The 25773-nt window shown below is 32.7% G+C and overlaps 1 protein-coding gene across 2 annotated transcripts in view; it reads right to left on the reverse strand.

Annotated features, from left to right (window-relative positions):
* LOC106100491 (lachesin-like) overlaps positions 1-25566 on the reverse strand; it is a 39063-nt gene extending 13497 nt beyond the window's left edge. The window contains exons 1-2 of one of the 2 annotated variants that reach the window (XM_013279356.1): positions 25380-25566; positions 8835-8954 (exon numbers count right to left, since the gene is read on the reverse strand). In XM_013279356.1, the coding sequence (XP_013134810.1) occupies positions 8835-8895 (61 nt within the window). In that variant the 5' untranslated portion in view covers positions 8896-8954; positions 25380-25566. Of the gene's footprint in view, positions 1-8834; positions 8958-25379 lie in introns of both variants that reach the window. The other variant, XM_013279355.1, reaches the window with a different exon arrangement.
* Between the last annotated feature and the right edge of the window lie 207 nt (positions 25567-25773).

The following is a 25773-nucleotide window of genomic DNA, read 5'->3' on the forward strand; positions in this document are numbered from 1 at the left end:
ATGTTAATTTAGTAAGAAAAAATTTAACGAGTAGGGAGGAAACAGTTTTTTATGACTTATTTTTTGTCAAAGCTGCTCATTCCAGTTTTCCTTTTCCAAGTAAAACTAGAAAAACGAGCAAGCAACAGACCAGAAATTACGTCTTCCAACTGCCATTCAATCGATTTTATTATCTGTTAAACTGGTGCAAAACTTCTTCAACATGTTACATGAAACGTCGCTTTTCACAGACTATAATATTCTGCTGGCCTAAATAAGGTATATCTTGCTTTTTATGCTATGAAAGTCTATCCGTTTAAAAATAATAGCTGTTTTGTTTAACTAAATTGACCTCTTAATAAAAACCAAGGTATCTAAAGCGAAAGATTAAAATTAATCGTTCGAAAGAGATAAGTTCTAACGATTTACAGGGCTATATAAAAATGTTAATGTTGACTGTAAGAAAAAAAATTAACCGATCGTGAAAATCTTAATATTCTAATTCAAATCGTCGAGAAGAAAAACTGAGGGAATTAAACAAGGCCGCAGTGCTATTACTATCCGGCGAACGCCATATTTCTCAACCCTTTTTCCTCAGTTACCAAAGTTTTAATTAGTGCCAGAGGACATTATCCTGGCTCTTCTTACTTCTGTCTCGCCTATTCGATCCTCCTTACTTTAATGTCTGATTTCTCTTTTTATAGGCTTCTTAAAGTAACACTTATTGTACTTTATTAAAAACAATTCGATTGTTTGTATTTTTTGTTAAGGTCTTTTTTAAGTTAAGTTCTTTAAATTCATAGATTATTTACATGGATGTTGACTTAACCAAACTTAAAAATTATGCATAGTTTCGTAAACAAATTCATTGCAAATTTTAAAGAAATTCTTTGCTAATCCACGAAAAAAAATCGTATTTTTAATTAGCGTGCTAAAGTAATGTTGAAAACAGAACGCTTAAGGTCTGCTGGGGCGCGGGGTGCAGGGGAGGGGCGAGGGGTGCAGGCGAGGGATCACAAGTCAAGCTGAAGATGCGTCCCCGTTTCACTTAATCCCCGGCAGCGCGGGATGAATGGACATAATTTTCTGTACTTGACACTGTCTAGCTCTGTCATTGTGGTGTTCAACTACTTGTTTTGTTCGTTTTGAGTGCTACGATTTTATATCCGTCTTTGATATTTTGAAAAGGATTTTTTTTAGTATTGTGTTTAGTTTGTTGTAAATACAAGTGTACTTTGTTCGACTTACTACACAGTTATGTTGCGGTTATCAGTTTTTACTTCGAAAGTCTTATAAAATGCAAGGTTAATGTCATAAAAGTACAGTCAGAGTGTTTAAAACTTAAAGTTTACTTCTATTCTACTTATAAAAGTGTTTCTTTAAAATCTAAAATTTAATCATAACTAGACTACTAATAATGCAATAGAATATACTACATTTCTTATGCAGTTAATTTTTAGAAATTGGAAGGAAACTTGCTGTAGTGACGATTTTCGTCTTACGTGCTTTGAATTCAGATGTGCTCGGAATTTTCTCAAAGACAAATAACGGTTGAGCATTCTTCGGGTATAATTGTGCCGGATACAAAATTTAGCTGTTCCACTTCTTTCTTATCAACATTTTTATTTATTTTCATATATTTACAACATTAATATAAAAACATCAGTACCAAAGGTTTAAGTTCCCATAATGGTTGCCAACTTCTGATAGTAGATAACACTCAAAGAAAAAGAACAATATAAATAAGCTAAACGAATACAGCTACATTTAAAGTATGAAAAAATATATAAGCGAAAAGTGTATTTTTTATTACCTTTTTTACTCAAATACTGACATTCCTAAAATGGTAGAGTGAAAAGAAATATTTTAATGGAAAAACCAAATTCATTGTTAAAATAATATTTTTTAGTATAGAATTTGAAATACAAAAATATTTTCCCAACGTTGAAAGTAGAAGCGAATCATATTTCGTCTTTATAGCTATATAAGATTATAATGCCCCGCTATTGTTCTTATTCAGGGCAAATTGGCTTATGAAAGCGATTTAAATTTGCAAGAGATTCAATTTACATAACGAGCGATTTGTACCTCATAAAGATTATTAAACCTTCTGCTTCTCATTTTGTTTGCACGTTTTTCTTTGCAAATTACTCTCCATTTTAACCCTATATTAAATGCTTTCAATCAAGTACCACAGTGACGAATTTGCTAATTAATTAAATAAGGAACGAGAATTTCAAAAATGTTTGTTTTAAATTAGTATCTTAATAGTTATAGTACTAGGCTCTTGTCCGCAACTATGTCCGTTTAAAACTAAAAAATAATAAAAAAAATAGCCATGTTACTCACAAATAAATTACCTTTCTAACGGTGTAAGAATTTTTAAAATCGGCCTTGTTGTTTTTGATACTATTGATTTGACAAACAAAGTTTTATAAATAATATTATAGAATAGACTACAAGCTTATTTAAATTAAGATATGACTGACGAATGTTTGAACGACATTTAACTAGATAAAAGCATCTTAAATCTTAAGGCCACATATAAACCCAAAATTCGTGTTGTAAGCGGCGCTTACGTATTGGTTTTTTTTTAAGATTCGTTTCAGTATACAGCCGTGAGTCTTTACTTTTTTTTTATGACTGAATGTCTATTGTTTGCCTTGAAGAGGCGTTTACAGATTCACCGGGCCTGAGGTGGCCGAGCGCAGATTCCGCTTAGCCTAAACCTCGTTTGTGAAACCGCTATTTGATATCCTTTAAATGAACGATAACTACATTAAAAAAATGGATCTCATGATGTAAATGCGAATTATTTATTAATAAATACCAATTCAATAAACCTTTTGCGATAACTTAGAGGTAATCGTAACTTTGTTAGAGTGATGCAAAATTATTTGAATGTTTTAATTATCAAGTAAATTAAACCCTTTACGTCACTGAGTCTTGAGTAATTTATATGGTAATATTAACATAAAATATAAGAGAATGAACCGGTTCGTTTTGTAACAAATGTAAATAACCTCAATTAAATTAAGACAGAGATGGCGGAGCCGCAAGAGATTCTATTTCTGCTCCGTGCAATTACAAGTTTTAATTATTGTCACTGAAACTCTGCAGTCGTTACTGATATTGAAGTTATAGCAACTATCGTATACAAGAATCATAATTGGTTCTTTTAACAAGATTAACTGTTAAAATATATGCAGCATGTATTAACATTTGTTTAAGTCCTAAGTTGTGATTGGGATCGTAAATGAGGAAGCACTAATCATTAATTAAATTTCGTTTAATTTTTGTATAAAATTCTTGGAGATAAGCCTAAATGTTTTTTTTATTCCATCTTACGTCATAAATCACAGACTATAAATCATGAATTAAATTATACCGAGTTGTTTTCATGAAATATCATGACCTATAATGACTTTTCCTCTGACTCGTTGTAACTCCAGTTTGAATAAGAATTAAAACATTGTAATAATTAAATGGAATGTTAAAGCGCCGAAGCATTGCGTTTTAAATTTTAGCATTTCAAGCAAAAAGTTTCTCAGCCAAATTAGATGAGAATGTAACATTGAATATCACTGAAATGGTTTTGTGCGTAAATCGCATGGTAATTATAAATTTAAGATTATATTTGTAATTGTATCACTATCAATAAATTACAACTAGTACTATTAACACAGATTAGAAATCTCTACTTAATCTATGATAAATAATTACTATGACATTAAAACAAAAAACAATATATAAATGGATTTAGAATCCATCCATTTCGATTCTTAAGAATATTTCAATCCAATAATATACAATTTCAACCTTATACTCAATACCTCTCAAGTCTCTAATTATGTTCCAAGCTTAATCACAGGCTACGAACTTTGATAAAAGGTTGACATAATGTTGCAAATATTTATACTCTTTGAGTTCATTTTTTAAATTACATGTTGCGAAGAAAAAGTTCATCACATAAAAATTTTAAAACCTTTAGTTTAAGTTATAGTTCTAATTTTAGTATACGTATGTAATTGGTAAATTCATCCAAATAGGCGGAATTCGCGCGTCATCGGGTCGCATTGAATGTAACTTTCGACGCGTACATCTCCCCATCAATAATCATTCGCGATACAATGTTCAGTCTAACGGTCGACGTAAACGCTTCACTTCTGACTGAATTACCACTCAATTGACACCTATTTTCTATTTAAACGTTATTTGTATCAATGGTTTGAAACACTACAAATAATTTATACCTGTTGCTGGTCGCGACTTCGTCGGCGTGAATTTAGAAGTAGTAAAATAAAAATGTTACTCACTGATAGTGTAGCTATGTAATGGTGAAAGAATTTTGAAATCGGCTCAGTAGTTTTTAAGTTATTTCAATACGTACAAAAATACAAATCTTTCCTCTTTATAATGTTAGTACCAGACGTCTAAATCAAAAATATTGAATAAGAGATATCAAAAAAAGACATTAGTAAAAGCAACGTCTCGGCAGAATGGACAGCCACGACAATTATTCAGAGATTTTAGTGATTCAATATGCATTGATTCAGTTTCCGTCTGAACAATTTCCTAGTTTTTCCGTTATATTCGTGGAACGAATCTATTCTGCGCTTACGTTTTCTGCGGGATTAAAGTATTGGTGAATAAATTTTATAAACTGTTTTATAGAACTTGTCACAACTACGAGTACTACACGCAATTAGCTTTAAATCCAATCTAATTACGCTAAATGAAGACTAGGAGATTGTCGTAGTAACTTTTTTAAATTGTTAGTATTAAAGAACTATAAATAAATTCGAGTTAAAACGGTAAAGCATAATGGAGTTAATAGCGTTACTGTTTGCTTTGCTCCGACATTTCATATTTAAAAGGCCTTCAGTGTTTGAATAGATCAATACAAACACAAAGCCAATAACGTTTAATGTTGTTTATCGAAAAGCGCAACTTAAATAAACCAAACATTAACTTGAATTTGAATTTCTGACGGCGGTCGTTAAATTCACTCGGACGGACGGAGCCGGCCTGTCATCGATTTACGCTAATTGAACGTAACTTTTCACGCGTGGACATCGCCCACCGATATACATTCACGTATCGGTAACGTTCTGGAATAACATATTTGACGTGCTTTTATATTTTATATCTATTCTGCTTATTGGAAAATATTTTTTTCTTATATTACAAGATAGCAAAAGAGCCAGCGGCCACCTGAATCCTCAAAAATGGCGAAGCGACCGCAGCCCATAGACATCCGCAATTGCAGATACGTTTCCTATCCTTAATATAAGCAGGAGAACATGGACATAAAGAGGATTTTCCCCTTCTTATGCGTCTCCTCAATCATCAAATCCACTGCCCCTTCCCATCTTTTCCTCTTAAGAAAAAGGTGGAAAGAAATAGAACTAAAATTAGGCCTCCAGCGCCACACTCATCAGACGAAACGCGGAAATGCTTCCAATTCACGCCTGTCTTCTGTTGTGGTCGTGGTATTTCACCGCGTGAGCCGACCCATTCGTGCGAAGATTAGTATTATAATTGTGAAGTCATTTTAATACGACTTTGTTAGAATTCGAAATCGACCAAAATCGATGACCAAAGAGACTGATATTATAATAATGTTAAATTTTATAGAATGGGTTTTAATACCCGTATTATTTTGTGCGTCAAAACAGTATAATTTTCATATTAAAAGCAGGTTACAACATTATAAACTTAGGCTGTATTATGTTTAAAAATTTAACGACTCGAAATTCCACAAGCTCATTACAAGACGTCGTATATTTTCCGCAGCTGTCGGGATATACTTTGAAGCGGGATTTTTGCCATCACAATGACGTAATAAGTACTAAGCTAATGCTTAACACATTCTTACGATCCTAAAAATGATATAATAAATAAAAAATTATAACAGACTTATTAAACAGAGATATATTTTTCTAGTAAAAATAAAATCGAAACATGTTGGCTTCCAATGAAAATCCTTCCAATAATGGAAGGGTTTGAAAAACGTCTCGTTATCATGATAAAGGGATGAATCCCTTTCTTTTATTACTACTCGATTCGCGATTTCTAAGCATTCGCCGTTTGTTGTCCTTTCAAATACGATGACAGGATGAACTAAAAAAAACATATTAGGCTGAATTTTAATGAGACTTCTAAAATATCAATTGAGTTTAACTCTTTGCTCAGGTTATTTACATGATTACTTATAATTTTATTTGCAACTAGCTTTCGCCCGCGACTCTGTCCGGGTGGACTCTACATCTATGTCAAATTTGAACGTGACATCATCACCTTTCATCATCATCATTTTATCAACATTAATCCATCCATCTACACTTTCGCATTTGTACTGTGAGTAAGATATTGTGTTTATTAAAGAATTTTGTGGTATAATTGGATTATCATAATTAAATTCACTAGAACTATGTGAATAACAACAGAATTGTTTTCTATTTTAATTAACGCAGACCGAAATAGTATAAATTATTAGCTATTCTTGGCGCTTCAGCTCAGTTTCTATTAATAAATAAATTATATTTCATTGATATAACATTCATTGTTGTATTTTTTACATTAGGATTATTCTTTATAACAGGCTAGCAGTATTTTATTCTTGCTTTAAGTGTAATTTAACAAAGATTTCTTAATGAATTTCGACCATTAATCGCCGCCGTCTCTCTGCGTTGGCTGAATCGAGCATTGAGTACGATTTATCTTACCGCCGCAACTTGCCGTCCGGCCGGCCTTTTAAATACCAGCCTAATCCGTTTTTTATTGCATCATGATACAAATTTAAACTGCTTTTTATGAAATGACCACTAGGTACTAATTAAATGGATACATCGAGACAATGTCTTAAACTAGGCTTAGGACGACGACATAGCTATAACGGATTTAGGACCATTCAACTAATAGTCGGTTTCCCAGCTACGTCTAACTATCTCTTAGTATTTTTGGTTCGATAAGTCAATAAAATGTGTTTCCGCATTACGTAAGTTGAGTTTAATGTACGTTAAAGGTCAACTTATTTTGTCATTAACTAACGAATTGCTAGGTAATCTATACTATTATAATAAAGCGTAAACACACACTTCTTTGTTGCCTACGATGACAGCAATTACAGCATATTTTTGTATAATTCGTTTTTTAATAAAAAGCCCTACACATACGTCACGCTTTAGGCTATATAATTTCACGCTACTAAACTTAAGGGGTAAATATTTTGACACATGTAAACAACAAATTATTGCATAAATGATAATCTAGGATGCGAAATAATAATAGAAAATTATATTTTAATATCGCTATTTTCGCAAAATGACTCCTACGCTCCCAGACACGCGCACGTAATGAGGTTAGTACTGTTACGGCGTAGCACTCGGCACTACGCATGTCACTTTCAATTGTTTATTTTTAAATTACTCAATGTTGCGCTCACACCTTTTTTCATTTATGTTAGGTATTTTTAATTACACGCAGTCTTCTTTTTGTTATTTTAAATGATATCTATTTTCTAATAAAACACCGTAGTGTCATTGTCGAGTTTTCATTAAAGTAAAGAGTTTGAATGAACGTAAGTTAGTTTTTTTCAGTATACGTCTGAAGACCGAAGATATTTTTGAGGTAGGTTTTCCTTAATAGAAATATAAGTGTAAATAAGTGTTTTTGTCATTTGGCAGTTATCACCTGCCGCCAGCCGCTGCCGGTATGTAAGACTAAGCCCAGCTTGGGGCGCGTTATTTCATAAAGTAAATATTTATGAGGGAAAGGAGTTTTTCGCGCGCGTCCTACGGTAAGCCGCCTGATCCGAAAAGACATAAACCTCTGGGGATCCAGTTCTCAGTTCACAAAGGCAACGTTTTCTACATTTTTTCGCAAATAAGTAAATGTATCTGTTTTTTCACCACTTTGTTATTTTAATATTAAGTTTAAAGAGGAGAGAAATGTCAAATATTTTACATTTAAAGAGTAAGTGGAAATGTTAAATTGTTAACGTCATTAATGTTAATTAATTTGAATAAATTAATTCATATTTGAGTTAAAATTCATGTCTTTAGTAAATGAAATGTATTACGACCTCATATGTTTACCTGCGTCTATGGATTTATTCACGTACGTAATATGTGGAAATTTGAAATATCTTAATATTCTTGTACGTACATGTACAAAAAGTCGCGTGTATTAATATGTCGTGTTACGGTAGTACATTCGGGTGTTATATTGTAACCCTTTGATAAATAAAAACACGTGTTCGTGTTTCTACGTAACGTATTTCATTGTGTTTTACGAATGTCTATTTTATTGTGATTCTGAAAATATCTGCTCCTTTGAGCAAATAAAACTGTTTCCTTCAATTGAAAATAGCCTTCGTAGAGAAAGATGAGTAAGATTTTTTATTTTCATTTCCTTAAGCTTCATTTATAATCAGCAGAATATTTTTGTTTTTTCACTTCGCGATGCCGCGTCTAGTGAATGAACGTTTGAGAGATGTAAAGAGAAAAACAGGTGAAAAACTGAGGTGGCGTGGGTGAGGTTTATGTAAATTTTACGTGAATTTTTTTAACTTACCGAGTCTCTAATATTGTTAGCAAACAACAACTTTCACACAGAAGGCATTTTATAAATGAAATAATGTAAAAGTTTTTCAACGCTGAGGTTGTAATAATAATATTTTTTTTTAATGGAATGATCCAGAAGAGCTGTGGTACTACAAGACTAGATAGAATGAGATTCGATTTATGTATCATTAAAGTGAATTTTGTAAGGCTGTATAAGAGAGAACTAGACGTGAATACTGAGTATTTTTGTTTTAGTGTATTAGTGGCAGTAATGTGACGATAGCTTACCGTGCTTGCCGCTGGTGACAGCCGCGAGGGCGGTGCTAAGTAGTAGGAGTTGTGCAAGCATGCTGCCCCGCGCGACGCCGCCCTCGGCCACACATTGAGACGCAATCCTTGATACTGCCACTGCTGTAACAACACAACTTCCTTAATATTACTAAATTAATTATCACAGTAACGCTACTGATTAGAAAACTAATACGCGCAGTTTGGAAGCGGTTTGTAAGTATTCACGAGAGCTGCGGATTTGGTGTATTCGGCAGATCTGGATGCACTAACTGCAGGTTTAGGCTTCATTGATACTGAGACATGATGTATTATACTTTGTGTGTATCCTTTTGTATTATCCCTTTTTTTAGCAAAGATTATAATGATAATTGAAATAATGAAAGTTAATGAGATAATTTTCTCAATAAACCTGTAACGGCATTCTAAACCCACATTACGATATGTAATGGTTGAGTGGAAAGGTTTAGATTTGCATATATGTGTATGTAGTTTGTTTTTTGGTTTCCTAGAATGTAAAGTTTCTTTGGTCATTCAATATTGTATCCGAGAAATATTTCTTAGATCCTAAGATACAAAAATGAGTACAAACATTTTCACCTTTTGCTTCACTAATAAACTATTAATTTCGTGAGCCTTATTAATAACGGCACGTGTAATTTATTAGAGAAATTATTTTCAATTAATAGTGTCACCAAAAGTATTCCACTAACTCAGTGTAACTTAAAAAACAAATTAAACACTATATACTCGTAAGTACGATAAACCGAATATAAAATAAAACACGTGATAACGTTTGCATCCTCGTATGAAGATTCATAATGATAATATAGCAAAACATTTTTCAGTGGCTTTTAAATAAGTCTCGAGTTCACAAGTAGGGCAGCTGCTATCGTATGCAGTGAGCCATACATTATGATCCTAATTTACCGTATCAACGAGGTAACATTCACTCCCAAGTATAATTTATTTACTAATGAAGTCTTCCGAGTCTGTTGATTCCTTATATTACAAATTTGAAATTTACAACGTTAATATAAGGAAGGAATATTAACGCGGATGAGTGGATTTTAATCTCCCTTTTTTGTGTAACACACCGAGAGCTAAATAAATATATTCAGCAGTTGTAAAATAATAATAGTGAACCGGTTTGATGCAGTTTCATAGCATTGTATGTATTTTAGTCGAGTATTAGTTATATGATAAGCTTAGACTAAAATACAACTGCTACTGAGATAAAGTATAAATATATGGTTAATAGTAACATTAAGATTAGAGGTTATGTTAAATTTATTTGTTGTCTTATTAAAATTCATCTCAGAAATTTTCAAGGACTGAATATAATAAGCGTTAATTTCCAACTCTCAAAACACCCCTTTAAAGATATAAAACAGTATCCGAGCAAAACGCGAAACAAGGATCTATCAGAGTTCGTTGCAAAATAAAACATAATTCCTCCGAGAAAACCGGGAGCGGTTTGAATAACAACTCTTTAATTGAAAGTTTAGCAATTTGCTCTTCCCTCCCAAATGGACCCGACGGCGTGCGGGCCAACTCTCATCCACCGCGCTTCAAAATTGAACGTAGGCAGATGCTCTTAATTACCGGACCAGATGCCGACTCGCCCCGCCTCTGCCGAGATGAACCTACACCTCGCACCCACCGACAATATCTTCAAGCTAAGACTTGCTTAAACGACTTTTTTAAAACCCATGCTTGCCACTGCTGCCGCTAATAGCAACTGTAAAACGAAATTAATAGATGAATTACCCTTTTAAAAAAGGAATGGATAATCTAAGTAACATTAGTGTCTATTTTTATTATGGAAGTGTAAAAAAAGTGTAAAATTTACATTTTTTTATAAGAGATGGGGCAATCCTGCGGCATTTTATTTTTACTCTTTGCTAGTTGAATCCTAACGAAAAGTATGAAGTTCAAACACAGTCTAATGTGATAAGGGTTTCTCCTAATCTTGTTATAATTTATGTGAAATTTCCAATAGAAATTCACAACGAGCTCACGTGCTAATTAGATCGTAGCCATAAATCTATGCGTATCTGTGCAAATCTCACATAAATAGGAGCGAACAAATCCCTTGTAATAAATACCGCAACACCTCAGCAGCAGGGCCGCGGCGACGGACCGGTCCGAATTATGTCACGTAAACATGTCACCGTTGAAATATTCACCAACATCGAATATAATTTTCCCTTACAATTCCGCTCACGTAAATCTCTTTTTACCTACTTAATTTCTTTTGCATAGGTAAGCGTCTAACCTTTTTATGTTACAAATGTAGATTTTAGTTATTCCCGGCATTTTTTTGAATATTGGATTACCGCTAAATTTTATTCTTATTATGTCCTCAGGATATTCAATTTCAGTATAATTATATTTTTAATTAATTTTTCAATCGTATGAATTAAATACAAGTCATTTGATATCGGATACTGCTGGTATGTTGTGGTATTACTAAAAAAAATTACCCGATTGTCTGTAATTATCATATCAAATCGACATTCAAAACAATCATAGTGTAGAAAAAACCTGAAGTAAAACTGCACACATACATTGCCTAGTAACTTAAAAAATCTCCCTGTCAGTTGAAATATTTTGTAAGTGTAGCGGTAAAACATATTCAATATTCTTCATAGCGTTACACTAAGTACCCTTCATTTTGAGATATGAGACGTATTCAAATGGGGAGATAGCTCAATATAAAGACGTCGTTACGGAGGACAGACAGAAGGGCCCTACGTGTGGTGCGACATGAGTGAATCTGACGCCCCTTTTTATTTTATCTAACTGCAAGGGCGGTCGAGTTTATGTTCCTCGCCCTTCTTGATACCGTTTTGATAGCGGAAGGGAACAGCTTTCAGATAAATGATTTCCAAGTACGTTTACTGGAAGCTGCTAAGTGATTTTAGTTTCAGATTTGCAACTATGTTTTAAAGCTCCCCAAAGCCCCGTCGTCGGTTTTAATGCACCATTGTAAGGGATGTAATGAAATGGGTTTTCGCCAGTAAGGGTCCTTAAGTGGATTAGATATTATTGCACCAGCTGGGATAAGAGTACGTTTATAGCAAGTTTGTTACTCATCTCTATTTCAAGTATTATTGACGACCGGTACATTTTATATAAGTAATATTATAATGCAATTTTGTAAGATTACTAGTACCATTTTTTATTAAAATACTAACGAATTGAAAGCCAATGAAATGCTAATACGTAATAAATCTACACGAAATATCTTGAGGATAAAATTGGCATCACACTATGTAATTCAACATATACGACATATGTAACATTAGACAACTTTGAATCTGTACCAATTTCTAAATCATTTGTAGTATGAGTAACAATTGCAATGATCAAGTCGTGAGCAGAATTTGTGCCAACAGCGAAATGTGTTAATGCTCAGTTCTAATCAAAGAGTCGTTAGCCGCGGGCTCGGCAGTCGATTACGACTATTAGGGGATACAATGGGAACTACACGACACTTCCTCGAGATAAGGACACAACCGATTGCCAAACACCAAATGTACAACATTATGGTGTCTTGATAAATCTTTATCTAATTAAAGAAATAGTCAATGAACTCTAGACATGACACACTGTTTATTTATTTTTTTAAACAGACAAATACTTGGTATAGTAAAAAGAATATTTACGCAAATAATTATTTATAAAAGACGCCACCTTTAATGTAATATCGAAAATAAAATTACACGATATTACACGGAATGTAGTCAAATGATTTTGTTATGAGCATTCATAAAATAGAATAGTTCCACACAATTAGTTGCTCAGACTACATTAGCAGATAGCTACATGTGTTTCGTCGTCAACAATTAATCTTCATTAATGGCCGCGCTATGTGCGACTCGCCGAAGTCATGAGATAACGTTGATCCATAACACTACACTATTCCTATTTTACTGCTTCATTTTCATCTTGTTTGAGAAATATATCTATACTAATATTATAAAGTGTAAAGATTTGTATTTCTATATGTATTTCACATAAAAACTTCTTCTTCTTCTTCTGAGGCACTACAGCCGCGTGTGGGCCTGGTCCAGTAAACTTCTCCACTTCTGTCTATTTTGGGCCTTTTGCTTCCAGCCCTTGACGCCGATGTTCTTAAGATCGCGTTCGACTTCGTCTAGCCATCTAAGTTTCGGCCTACCACGCGCTCTACGTCCATCCGGCTTATTTTCCAACAGGCGTTTAGGAACTCTGCAATAATCCATGCGGGCAACATGTCCTGCCCAGCGCAGTCGTCCAATTTTGATGACATTGTTGATGTTTGGCTCTTTATACATTTGGTACAGCTCGTGGTTGTATCGTGATCGCCATTGATCACCAATGAGAACAGCACCATAAATGCGACGCAGTATCTTACGCTCAAACACTTGTAAGCGTTCCTCATCTTTCTTACTTAAAACCCAGCATTCTGAACCGTATGTCAAAATTGGCCTCAACAGGGTTTTATACAGGAGAATTTTTATGTTTCTAGAAAGTATTTTAGAGCTAAAATACCTCACTAGACCAAAGAAACATTTGTTGGCAGCGGTTATTCTCCTGCTGATCTCCGAAGACATGTCGTTGGTATTAGTTATAAGAGATCCTAAATATACGAAGTCGTTGACTGTGGAGAAGGTGTGGAGAAGGTGTTCACGTAAAAACTACTGGATTTTAAAAATAATCTTCCATTAGTAAGGTATTTTATCTGTGAGTAACAAAAGCTATATTTTTAAATTTCACGCAGATAAAGTCGCGAGCAACAGCTAGTGTATATATACTTTAACATATTTAAAGAGTATATTCATTATATAAAAAGTTATTCATCAGTCTTATTAATTAGGACAGAGCAGTTTTTTGATGTGCTAAAATAAACATGAATGGTATGTGATGTGGTCGAACATTAAAATACCCATAAAATGATGAGTCTCATAAAATTAAATTGATAGTTCTATCTTGAGTGTTGGTGGCTCAGGAGTTAAGTACATGACTTGTATTTGTAGCTTCTTGGTTCAAATCCCACCATGAATTTTTGTTTATATATCATAAGGTGGCAAACAAGCAAGCGGCCACCTGAATCCGCCAAAATGGCTAAGCGACCGCTGCCCAAAGACATCCGCAATTGTAGATGCGTTGCCTACCCTTATCCGACAGAGGAGGAGACGCACTTAAAGAGAATATCCCCCCTTCCTATGTATCTCCTCCTCCGTCAAATCCACTTCCCCTTCCCATCCTCTCCTTGTAAGGAAAGGGTGGTAAAGAGAAAGGGACTTAAATTAGGCCTCCGGCACCACACTCATCGGACGAAACACGGAATTGCTTCCATTTCACGCCTATCTCGAATCATTTGTATCTTTACACACTTCGTGATGCAACCTATAGATATGAGTGATGGAATTCGAAGTTATGGCCTAGTTATCCCTATTAGGAAGGCTTCAAGCTGCTCAGTAGGGACTCCGAGAGGAGTAAGCTGTTGATGAGTTCAATCTTAATATGCCTTTCATATACATATCTAAACATTCATTCTTTACTGCTTCTGTCATATTACAATTTATGTCGTACTATGAATCTATTGCATTAGTAACTACTATTCCAAGTGGCAATATTCTGCAGACCGCTCTTGAATACGTAATACACATAATTCCTGAGTAATTCTCACCATGAAATGATAAAAAAAATACTCCTAAATTTACAAGAGATCTATAATGAATGTGAAATTAATGCAAAGTGGTCAGGCCATAAATCCTGCGAGCTTTTGAGCAATAAAACAAAAAATGGGTATTAGCAGTTTGATAAAACAAAAACTTTGTTCGACAAGCGTCCCGGAGGACATCCGACCGGGACGCGGGTTTATAGCAAACAAAATTCAACTAACAATTTATATAATTCTGTTTAGATGTTGTTTTGTTTCTGTTTATTGTACTTATTAAACTAATGATGAAAATACATCTATGAAGAGGCGAGGTGTTTATATTAATTTTAATTCTTAAGAGATTTATCACACTTTCACATCGGATGCACTATGCGAATTAAAAATGTAATGATTTCGTTAAAAAGTTAAATGTAAGACGTAAAAAATAAAGAATTCCTATTGTTACTGATCGTTAAATTCATTGCGCGTGATCAAGAGGGGTCCTAATTGAAATAAATAATTCAAGGAAAGCTTAAATAACATGTCACAGCTCGGTATTTGATAGCGAAGGCACATTGTTAATGGTAGTTGTTTCTCGCGCACCATCAAAAACGATCTCCATAAAATTTTACGGTGACTACGCTCTACGAAAATTGAGAAAATTATTTCATTCCTTCCCCTTCATAAACATAGGCAGTTACTGCTCGCTTTACTACATAATTGTTTACCGATTTGTGTGCTTATATAATTTTATATTACGCTTATTAAGTGACAAAGTACATGTTGAAGTTACATTTTTTACTGTTAGTAAGTAAATAATTTAAGTAAATGAATATCACATCACAAATTAAAACTACAAAGAATTATCGTAAGATTTAAAATGCCGCATTTACTCACATAAACCCTTGACCAGCAACATTATCTTCTACTTACCCTGTCTTTACGGAAGGTCGGCAGAGTATGTACATCTATATCATCCATCATATCTGAATTCACTCCCTACTTAAGCATATCCTTCATACACTCTTGATACAAACATATATGTATAGTATACAGATAGCAAAAAAGTTAAACACTAAAATTAAAACTTTTCAATGTTCATTAGATGCTTTTTAATATTTTGCTAAGAGCTTTTAAATATAATGCGTGTGGGTACTTGTTTATAATAAGTACCGCAGTATTCTAGGGCCATTTGCCCAGCTATAAACATGAATGGCGCCAAAACGTCTCTCTTATCTCGGGCATTTCTCAGAGGGGCGGAAGCGAGGTCCCAAAGGCACTGCGCTTTCTTCAAGTATGATCCTAAAGGTCCTTAAAATAAGAGCCATCGGGATCTCTTTGAGAAAGTACTACTTTCTTAGAGCAAATGGTTTGTGAAGAAGAAACTCACAACCGATTCAGATATTGATTTCTATTTAGACGATAGGATTCGTCGCTTTCAGAAAAAACCTCAATCGGTTTGGTCCTGAAATCTTTTTATTGCTGGGGACTCGATAAAATTTAATCTCAGATAAATACATACAAGAAGCAATGTACAGATTAAACAGTACCTTCTGACCGTACTTTTAGTATTTTCTTTGGTGGGTAGTACGTTAAGTGACTATATTTTTAAAAGCTGATTAAAAAGGTATTAAAAAACTTAGATTCGTTCTCTCTGGGGCACATATTCATATGAGTAAAATCTATACAAAGGACAACTCGTACAATTCCTAGCAAGTTTCACTGGGAAGTTAGTCACTCATGAATATTAAGCAGTTAATGCAGTTATGTACGCCGAACTAAATGTTCGTGCTGTATTTAACTATTTATCTTTGACATGCGAAGATTTGGCCTCAAAGTACATAAAAAGCAATTATAATATTGAGTATTCATATTGTATTTATTACTAGCTGTTCCAGTGCGGCTTCATCCGCATGTAATTATGAAAAATTTAGTTTACATTTGTCAAATTTTCAAAATGACATGACATGACAAACCTTGGCAATCTTGCTTCCTTGATGTTGGCAGCAAGTTATGGTCTCTTTCCCTCATTAGGGTTTTTATCCTAAATATTTACCTCCTAAATTTAATTGCGTAAAAATATATAGCCTAAAGCATAACGTAAGTGTAGGGCTATTAATTAAAAAAAAAAATTCAAAAATATGCTGCGATTGCTGACATTTTAGGCAAAAAAGATGTGTGTGTTAACGCTTTATTGTAACAGTATAGATATTGTTTTCTAAAATAATTTTCTACAGTTCGGGATTCAAACTGGTGACCACAAAATCTGTAGTTCGTACTCGGCTTTCTTAACAATTAAATTGTTGAGTAATATTTAATATGATTTTCATACAAGCAAATATTATTCGGAAGAATAAAAATTTCGTAGTTTACTCCTTGGTATTTTTAATATACTATTACTATTACTAAAGAATACAAACACCACAGTGGTAGAGCCCGTTTTAACATCTTCGCACGAATGGGCCGGCTCGCCCGGTGTAATACCACGACCACACAGAAAACAGGCGTGAAGTGGAAGCAATTCCGCGTTTCGTCTGATGAGTGTGGTGCCGGAGGCCTAATTTAATCCCTTTCCCTTTCCACCCTTTTCTTGAGAGGAAAGGATGGGAAGGAAAAGTGGATTTGACGGTGGAGGAGACGTATAGAAAGGGAAAATTTCCTCTTTATGTGCCTCTCCTCTTCCGTCAATGAAGGGTAGGCAACGCATCTGCAATTGCGGATGTCTATGGGCAGCGGTCGCTGTCCATTTCGGTGGATTTAGGTGGCCGCTTGCTCGTTTGCCACCTTATATTATAAAAAAAAAAAAAAAACATTAAATTACAATTATAAGAACAGCGTCACTATGAATAGTTCTATTCCACAAACGTAAAATATATTTATTTAAATGGAAAGATATTTGAGTCTTCCTAATAAAACTATTTATAGACATTGAAATATAGATAATTGAAGCTAGAAACCTCACAACTGCTTTTTTGGCACTCAAAGGAAATCGTTTTATTTACACTACAACTTAGGTAATAAATAAAAAGTAAGTATTACTTTTGGGAATATTAAATTGTCATGTTTAGCTTCGCATTGGTATGTTATTTTTCTAGTATGTTGTGTTATTTGATTTGTTTGTTGTTTTTTTTATGATATTGTAATCTATTTGGTAATGTGTATCCTGTAAAGATGCTATATAATTGTTAACAAATAAAACAAACCAATGAAAAGCAAATAAGGGCGTAGTCGTTTTTAAAAACGTATCTACAATGTAACGAAAATTGTACAGTAAGCGCGTGACCAAAGAAAATTTTGTTTTTTCAAGTTATTTGGGCCGTGTAATTTTGTTGCGTTAGCCGGCGGATATAGGTGTAAAATTACGAAATGGGATGAGATTGTTTGTTCACAAACAGCGAGTGTCCGCTTATTAGATGGGTCTGTTGTAATAAAAACATTGCCTTATTACACTTCGGATGACACCGACTCCAGATCGAAAATTCAAATTTCGACGTAAAACGATTTGTTTTCGTTCCTGTGATAAAAATAAAATGTGATTTAACAATGTGTGATTTTATACATAATGTGGCTATTAAAGTTGATATTATCCATCTATATAAAATGCAATAAAACACCCTTCACAAACCGTAACCCTCGCACTCAATGCGCGATCTCTATACGAATATGGTAATTTGAAAACATGAGCAACTTTTTATGAATTGTAAAACATTCGGGTAATGTAAATGTCGTTATTTCTATTAAAATAACAACATTATACAAGTTCACTTCATTTTTTTGAATACAATGACATATTTCATTTTTTTTATTATGTTGTAATGTAATTTAATTGAGAACATATATATTTTAGATTTAAAACAAAGAACTGCTATAAAGAAAATACAAACACAAATGTAAAATCGGTAGAGTAGGTACCCCGAAAATCTATAGACCTACCAGGCTTATAGACATATAATATAGACTTTTAATATATAACTGATGAATATATAACTAGCTCTTGCTCGCGATTTTGTCCTCGTGAAATTGAAAAATATAGCCTATATTACTCAATAATAATTTAGCTTTTTAATGGTGAAAGATTTTTTTTAATCGGCCTAGTAGTTTTTGACTTATTTCAATACACAAATCTTTCCTCTCTTCAACATTTGTATAGATTAGATACGTTATAGGTGTATGGAAAAAATGTTTATTTTTAGAAAATGACACAAACTTACTAGTAGTTTAATATATGAACACTCGGTTTACTGTATCGAGCAAATACAAACACAAGTTTCGACTGAAACTTTTAGTAGAAATTTTTAAAGATGAATTCCATATACTCTAGCTTAAAGTATAACGCGTAAAGTCTAAGCTACTTTTTTGGTTAATTTCTCATCGTTTTTGTTGTACTTTACCTAATGCTACGTTTTTAAGAACGTTATGAATTACTAGTAAAATCCCAATGGCACGAGATAAAAAAGATAAATCCGTGAATATAGAGTTTTCAGTAACATTTAATATTTTAATAATCTTTTTACTTTTGTAACCATATTTTTGCCGATTGATATTTTAGCAAATATTTGTAGCAGAAAATTTTAAAAAGACCACGAAAAAGGCGTACAAAAATATGGATTCGAATTCCTAAATAAATTCCGACGTAACTTATATTTTCAATGTGTAATATTCATCGGGTTGCTTCGGGCTTGTTAAAACGTATAACGAAAATTTGCTCTCGACCCCGAGGCTTATAAATATTAATATTTCCTATCTCAGCTGTTAATTACCCAGACAACTACGGATGAACCCCGCCCTGTATTCATTAGGGCAAACCTAATTAGTACAGACAAACCCGGGCAAGTTGCGACAGGGCACATTCTTTGTCAAGTATTGAATTATCTTGTGCGGTTTCTTCTACGAAAAATATATTTTCTTAAAGGAAATTTCCTTTGATGTTATTAAGCTTTCGACTTTATGTAAACTTCTATAAAATCAATTTGTGTAAAATTATTATAACCTTAAATTAAAAAAAAAATATTACGATAAAATTCTGCAAACTTTGAGTTTTATTTATCATAAAATAAGATTAATTAAGTAATACAAATCTAAATCTTTAAACGGCAAAGGAACGATTGCAGCTATATAAAATAAAACCTCAAGTAATTAACGGAAATGTGGTACTTAAAAAGAGATGTTCCATTTAGATGTGCCACCCACAGTAGTTCTTATCGGCTTCAACTAATGTACGTACGTGTACGGACAGAGGAGGTACTGACATTTGCAAATGGCTTTATACAGATTATCCACTTATTTCTAAAAAAAATCTAAAATAAGAGATAAGGCAGAACGACTAAATATATAACTCTCACGAAACACTTCAAAAACGAAATGTGTAATGCCTCAAAGATTAACGTAAAATTTTAATCAATAAAAATAATTTTTAGATCCATTTTATTCTAAACATAATACTTAAAAAAAGTAAGTTAACAAAGCCTAATAGCATTATACTTAAAAAAGTAAGTTAGCAAAACTTCATTACATGTCTTTTTGACCATTTTTAGGAATATAAATACTAGTACACTTTCAGTAAGTAATTTCATATAGCAAATGCTTGTTTGACTTAAGTTATCTGCTATTAGGGTTAAAAGCTTTCTCCTCTTATCTGCAACATCTGGACGATGTTTATATTTTGAGAGTTCATGACAACCTCTATAATGACTCAGTGTTTCGGGAAATTTTTGTAGATGCCATCCCTTACTTATATCTTTATATAAAAAATTATCGTCTTGTATTTATAGTAATATATGTACATACGAGTATGTAGTGAATTTCATTCCCGTTTAAATTAAGAGTAATTTTTTGTAACTAAAAAATTCTATGATTTTTTTTTAGCGATAAAATTTACTAACCTTTAAATGTGTCACTCCATTTAATTGTTTAAAAAAATAAGCAAAGTCTGGATCGAATAGAATTTAACAATGTACAGTTCAGATTTCAATTATGTGAATGTATCAGTAACGATACGAGCGTCAGAAAATCAAACTTAAATCAATCGTCATATAACGCATTTCAGCTTGTATCACGAACGCTTGATACGAAAATTCAAACATTTCAAACATGTCTCTATTTAATGCGAGACCTGTCGGTAGAATTTAGAATTGCAACCCTTACTTAGCAATTCTGCGAATCTCCCGGCGCATTATGTTGTTACAAAATGTGGTTCCATTTAAGTGATCGGCGTTTTGGGGTGAATATGTATACAAAAAGGGATTTAAATGTGCTTTCATACAATTGATTTTATTTTTAAGGTAAAAAGGTTCGATTTAGAAGAGGATTATTTATTTATAACAAAAAAAAAAATTAAAATCGACCTTTGTAGCCATATTACAAAAAAAGACATGTGTAGTTTATTGATCCTTTAAAAATTAAATAAATGTAAAAACCGTCTCTCTGTCTACCCCTCAATGCATTTAGAAAAAGAATTCCATTTAGTTGTAATTATTGCATAATATAAAAATAAACTTTAAAGTACTCAACCCTTAAAGATAATGTTTATTTATTAATTCAAATGTACTGTTTGCCAACTTTAATTGCCTTTTCATGTATAATTAGAGCATGGAGGGCAGGGAATCGGATTTACGGTACAAGTGCCATGAATCTTAATTCCTTAGAGGAGACGAGATATTCATTTTGTAATTAACTAGTTCAATCAGTTTTAACATTACTTATTCTATATTATTTAACTCGATTTAAAATGTCATAAATAATGATATTAAGACTGATCTATTAAGAATTATCACAAATGTTTTTTTTACAAATTATTTAAGCACAGACTTTTTTTGTCTGCCTTGTACAAAAAATATCATTTATTTGTATTGAACATTCTATATTTTAGCCAGTAGGTTTTGTATAAGCATTAAGTTTTATTTGATTGCTGATTAAACATTTTCGTCATCCCAGTAACATCGTTAACACAAAACAATAGACAGTTTATGATGTGACGTAGACAAATTAACGAGTGCACGTGCTATGAAGTGGCGCCAAACAAAATGAGTTAGAGCGCGTCGTGTGAACTTTTGGCGAATTTATTTCTAGGGAAGATCCGGGCGAAGCTTAATAGCGCCTTAAGCGGTAATGTGTGGTCATAAATTAAACGATAATAAGTTGAGACAACAACGACGCTGTTAATGACTGCACGTTCAGATAGTGGCCGGCGACTAACGCCGCGCCGCGTACTTTAATACCGCTAGCGAAAATGATGGCACTTTTAGAATATCTTAAACGGTTTTTATGAAGCTATATTGTTAGTTGAATTAGCACTTACATTATCAATAAGCTATTGTGTGATTGGATTGCATTAAATGATAGTCTATGGGAGTTACTACAGTTTCACACTTTTTTTTTAATATATTATTTTTGATTAACCATGACATATGTTTTCTTTAACTAATTATACTGTTTGTTAGAGTTTGTGGCCTAAACAGCTAAACGGATTTTGATGAAATTAGATGTAGAGGATAGCCTGGAAGAATACATAGGCTACACACTTTTGTTTTTTTTTTTAAATTTCACGCGGACTAAGTTGCGGGCGAAAGCTACTGCTTACATAATACAGATTGAAATTTTATTTTGTTTAAAATAAGAAAGTATTAATGTGGACTTAGGAAACTATTTACTTGCTTACAACTTCCTTTTGCTTAATTGAAACAATCGTTAAACTACCAAACAAGACGACTTTGTTTCGCAGCACATAATTAATGAAAAGGACAACGGGAAACCGTTAGCCTAATTAGACGACACGGATTAGATCTAAGATCAATAGATTCACAAAACGCAAAATACGTTTGCTGTGGAGTTGCGTAAACTATAGGGCACCTAATATTACTACTAGGATAAACCAAAGCTGTTAATTACTAATAATGGTAATTTCACCTCTTACTTAGGGTACGCTCCGAGCGCATTAGTGGGGACGAATAGTGTGCTGGTGGTGATGAATGGTAATTTAATAATTGTATTGAAGAAATCATGGTCATTTAAAATTTGGATCGTCTAAATAAAAGTACTAGCAAATTTCACCTCAGAATAATCACAAAAATAATTTTTCAAATTCAAAATATATAGCATCATTAAACTCTGCTTAATTGTCTCAGGAAAATAATTTGGGATAATAAAGCGCAGTGTTACCAAAGTTACAAATAATTTCTTAACTTTAAAAAAATGGGGCTTATTTTTTTTAATAATCGTTATTTGTAAAAGGTACACTAGAGACCTTTACCATAATAATTTAACGTAATAGAAGAAAAATTAACAAAATAATTTCTGTGTCCGTTAATAATTCTCTAAAACAATCACACGCAGATACGAAAGAAGAAATTCGACTCACCGAAATTTTGAGATTAAACCGGTTCTTAAAAAAACTATGTCCAGAAGTGGAAACTTTTTATTGATACCAAAAACCAAACCAAACGTACAATAGTAATTAACACTGTACGTGAATTTGAAGCTCTAAAACCTGTCAATAGGAACGCAGACGAAGTAATTACGCTGATAGTAAGCGCAAACCTGAATCCTTGCTTTGTACAGTTTTGTAACAACGCGGTAACGACAAAGCTCGCTACGGATTTGTTATTATTTCCACTCCAACAATATGACGATGAACAACTCTTTGAACTTCTCATCGTCTTTGATTCTCGTTAAACTGTATTTACAAGAGTGGCCATTTTTATTTACTTTAGCTTTTGCGGATTTACTAAGAGCTGAGATAACGTCAACTGATTTATTTCTTTTGATTTTTAATTTAAATACCTACATAATACACACACTACAGTTTTAAAATGTTTAATACATACTTCTTCAAACTTCGTAGTATCACAATTATAAACAAATGTTTATTTTCCCACAGAAAGATAATAGTTTTTTATAATTATTATACTCGTATTTAATCTGATTGTAAATATTTTGCATTGGTTAATTTAAATAATTCAGCTTTACACATCGCGATGAACATCGCTTGCTTGTTTCAGTGAATAAATATTTATGCTTGATTGGTAAGTAATTACTTAACAAACGGGGCCGGGTCGAAGGGAAGTTTCGAGACAGCCGTGAATACGGTTAGAGCCTTAATAGATGTAACTAATCCCGTCAGAATGAAAATGAATTGATTAAGGGATTTAATTTAAATTAATTAAATTAATATTGACATACCTGTATTAAACCTTTCATCCTTATGTACTTATTGCCATGATTAACAAATACTTTGTATCAAAAGATATTTTAAACTCACTAATAACTTTTTCATAGATTTTTGAGATCTACAATTCTTTCATACATCATTTTTATATAGCTCTAACGGTTTAGGCTGCGTAAGCCGAGAAAAGTTTAGTGAAAAAATTTTTAAAATCGGCCCAGTAGTTTTTGAATTACCTCAATACATACAAAAATACAAATATTTCCTCATTATAATATTACTATAGAGTATAGATAAATTGTTACATAATATTTTTGATTAGTTAAGTAGTAGAAAAATGCTTTGTAAATATTAAATTATCAGTTTTATTTTGATTATTGTGATTTAATATGAAATAAATATCTATGTACAATGCGTTATTTACGGTCAAAAATCATTACATTTACCAACCGATAGGAATCACGAATTTCCATTTAGCATGACCTGATATGCTACTCTCGCTCCGTTTGATCTCTTTCACGTGACGGAGGCTACTCTTGATATTGCTCTGCATTGATGTGTCACCAATGATCTAGATACTCGTATGTTCCTATAATATTCATCTATACATTGTCTTTATAAATAAAACTATCTAAGTTCATTTTTTTAACTTTAATTCAAGTACGTATTTCGTTAAATAAATCTTTTTTAGTTGCAAAATTTGATTTTCAATTAACAATTTAGCAATGTGACTTTGATGTGATTGGACTAATAACATAATCTAAAGTATCATTTAAAATTCGTTAAATTAAGTAACATTAAATTCTTACTTGAACGAGGGCTCTAAAAGACGGCATTCAAACAATTTGTGTCTGGGGCTCTTAAATTAAGATAAAATTGTCTTTTAATTTATTTCATTCTTAGATTTCATTAAGCCCTTAGTTAAAGGGAGAGTAGAGATTATTAAACATATATTATGAATTTATCTTAATAATAGTATACAATTAAATACAATATTGTATGGATGTAATAAATCTTGTTGCCTAAAATCCTAACATTCATTTGATATTGTGATTTTTATTGAAATGTATGTTTCTTCAAAAATATTTAGTTACAGATATCTAACTTCCAATTGAAGCTGATTCGATATCTTTAGTTGATTTTTATGCTAATTAATATAATAACTTTTTTATATGGTTTCTAAGTACAAAAGAAACCCTTAGAAACGCTATACAGCACCATTACTAATTATATTTCTTTTCATCTTCGATAAGCCGGTAACGTAAAACGATTCCGACAAAAGCCGAAGGTATAAAGAGAAAACAAAGCAGTCTAAAAGAAAATTGGGAGGGTCGAACGAAGACATCATTGACGTAATTTTCTTTGTTGCTTCATACTAAGAGCTTGTTAATACAGTAAACTGAACTGATATTGCCACTGTGAATTCTTAAGCTAAATTAAGCAATCGTATTAAATTAACGTAACCAAACTTACGTATATTTAATGTTATAAGATATTAGCTAATTTATAAAAATAAACGTAAGTTAAGTCTAATCTAAATATTACAAATGAATAAAAATAAAAATAGCATAAAGTAATGGCACATAATAATTTTAAAGTTATTTTATTTAAAAAAATTAGACTGCATAATACAAAAGTTAAATAAGACAAGTTTAATTAATAGTAAATATCTGAATACAAATTGAACAAGACTAGAATTTGACTTATAAACAATATGTGTTTACTTACTGACCCTTATCTAAAAAGTTTTCAAATTGTTGTTAAATATTCCATCGCTGGTTCAACACTAGAGCAATTTAACTAAATTATTTCTAATATTTAAGAATTAATAAACATATTCCAAGGAGTTTGACGGTTTAAGTTTACGGTGTTATTCGAATTCCGCGTGTTTTACTCGACGAAGTGTAGCGACGTGCGCACAGCACCGCGGTGAGAATCGCACTGAGCTCGGAGGCTCTTGACAAGACAATCTTTGCCGTACACACTGCCCCTCGCCAGATAACAGCAACTTGTGAGCTTTCGCTCGGATAACGGCCGGGCAACTGAAGCTTTGTTTCCGCCTTTTTTGTAACTAACACCAATGTTAGGCACGAAATAATTGTTTAGATAACCCTTTGGAGCTTTTG

The sequence above is a fragment of the Papilio polytes genome, unplaced genomic scaffold (assembly GCF_000836215.1).
Source record: "Papilio polytes unplaced genomic scaffold, Ppol_1.0 DF824047.1, whole genome shotgun sequence".
In the NCBI taxonomy this organism is placed as follows: Eukaryota; Metazoa; Arthropoda; class Insecta; order Lepidoptera; family Papilionidae; genus Papilio; species Papilio polytes.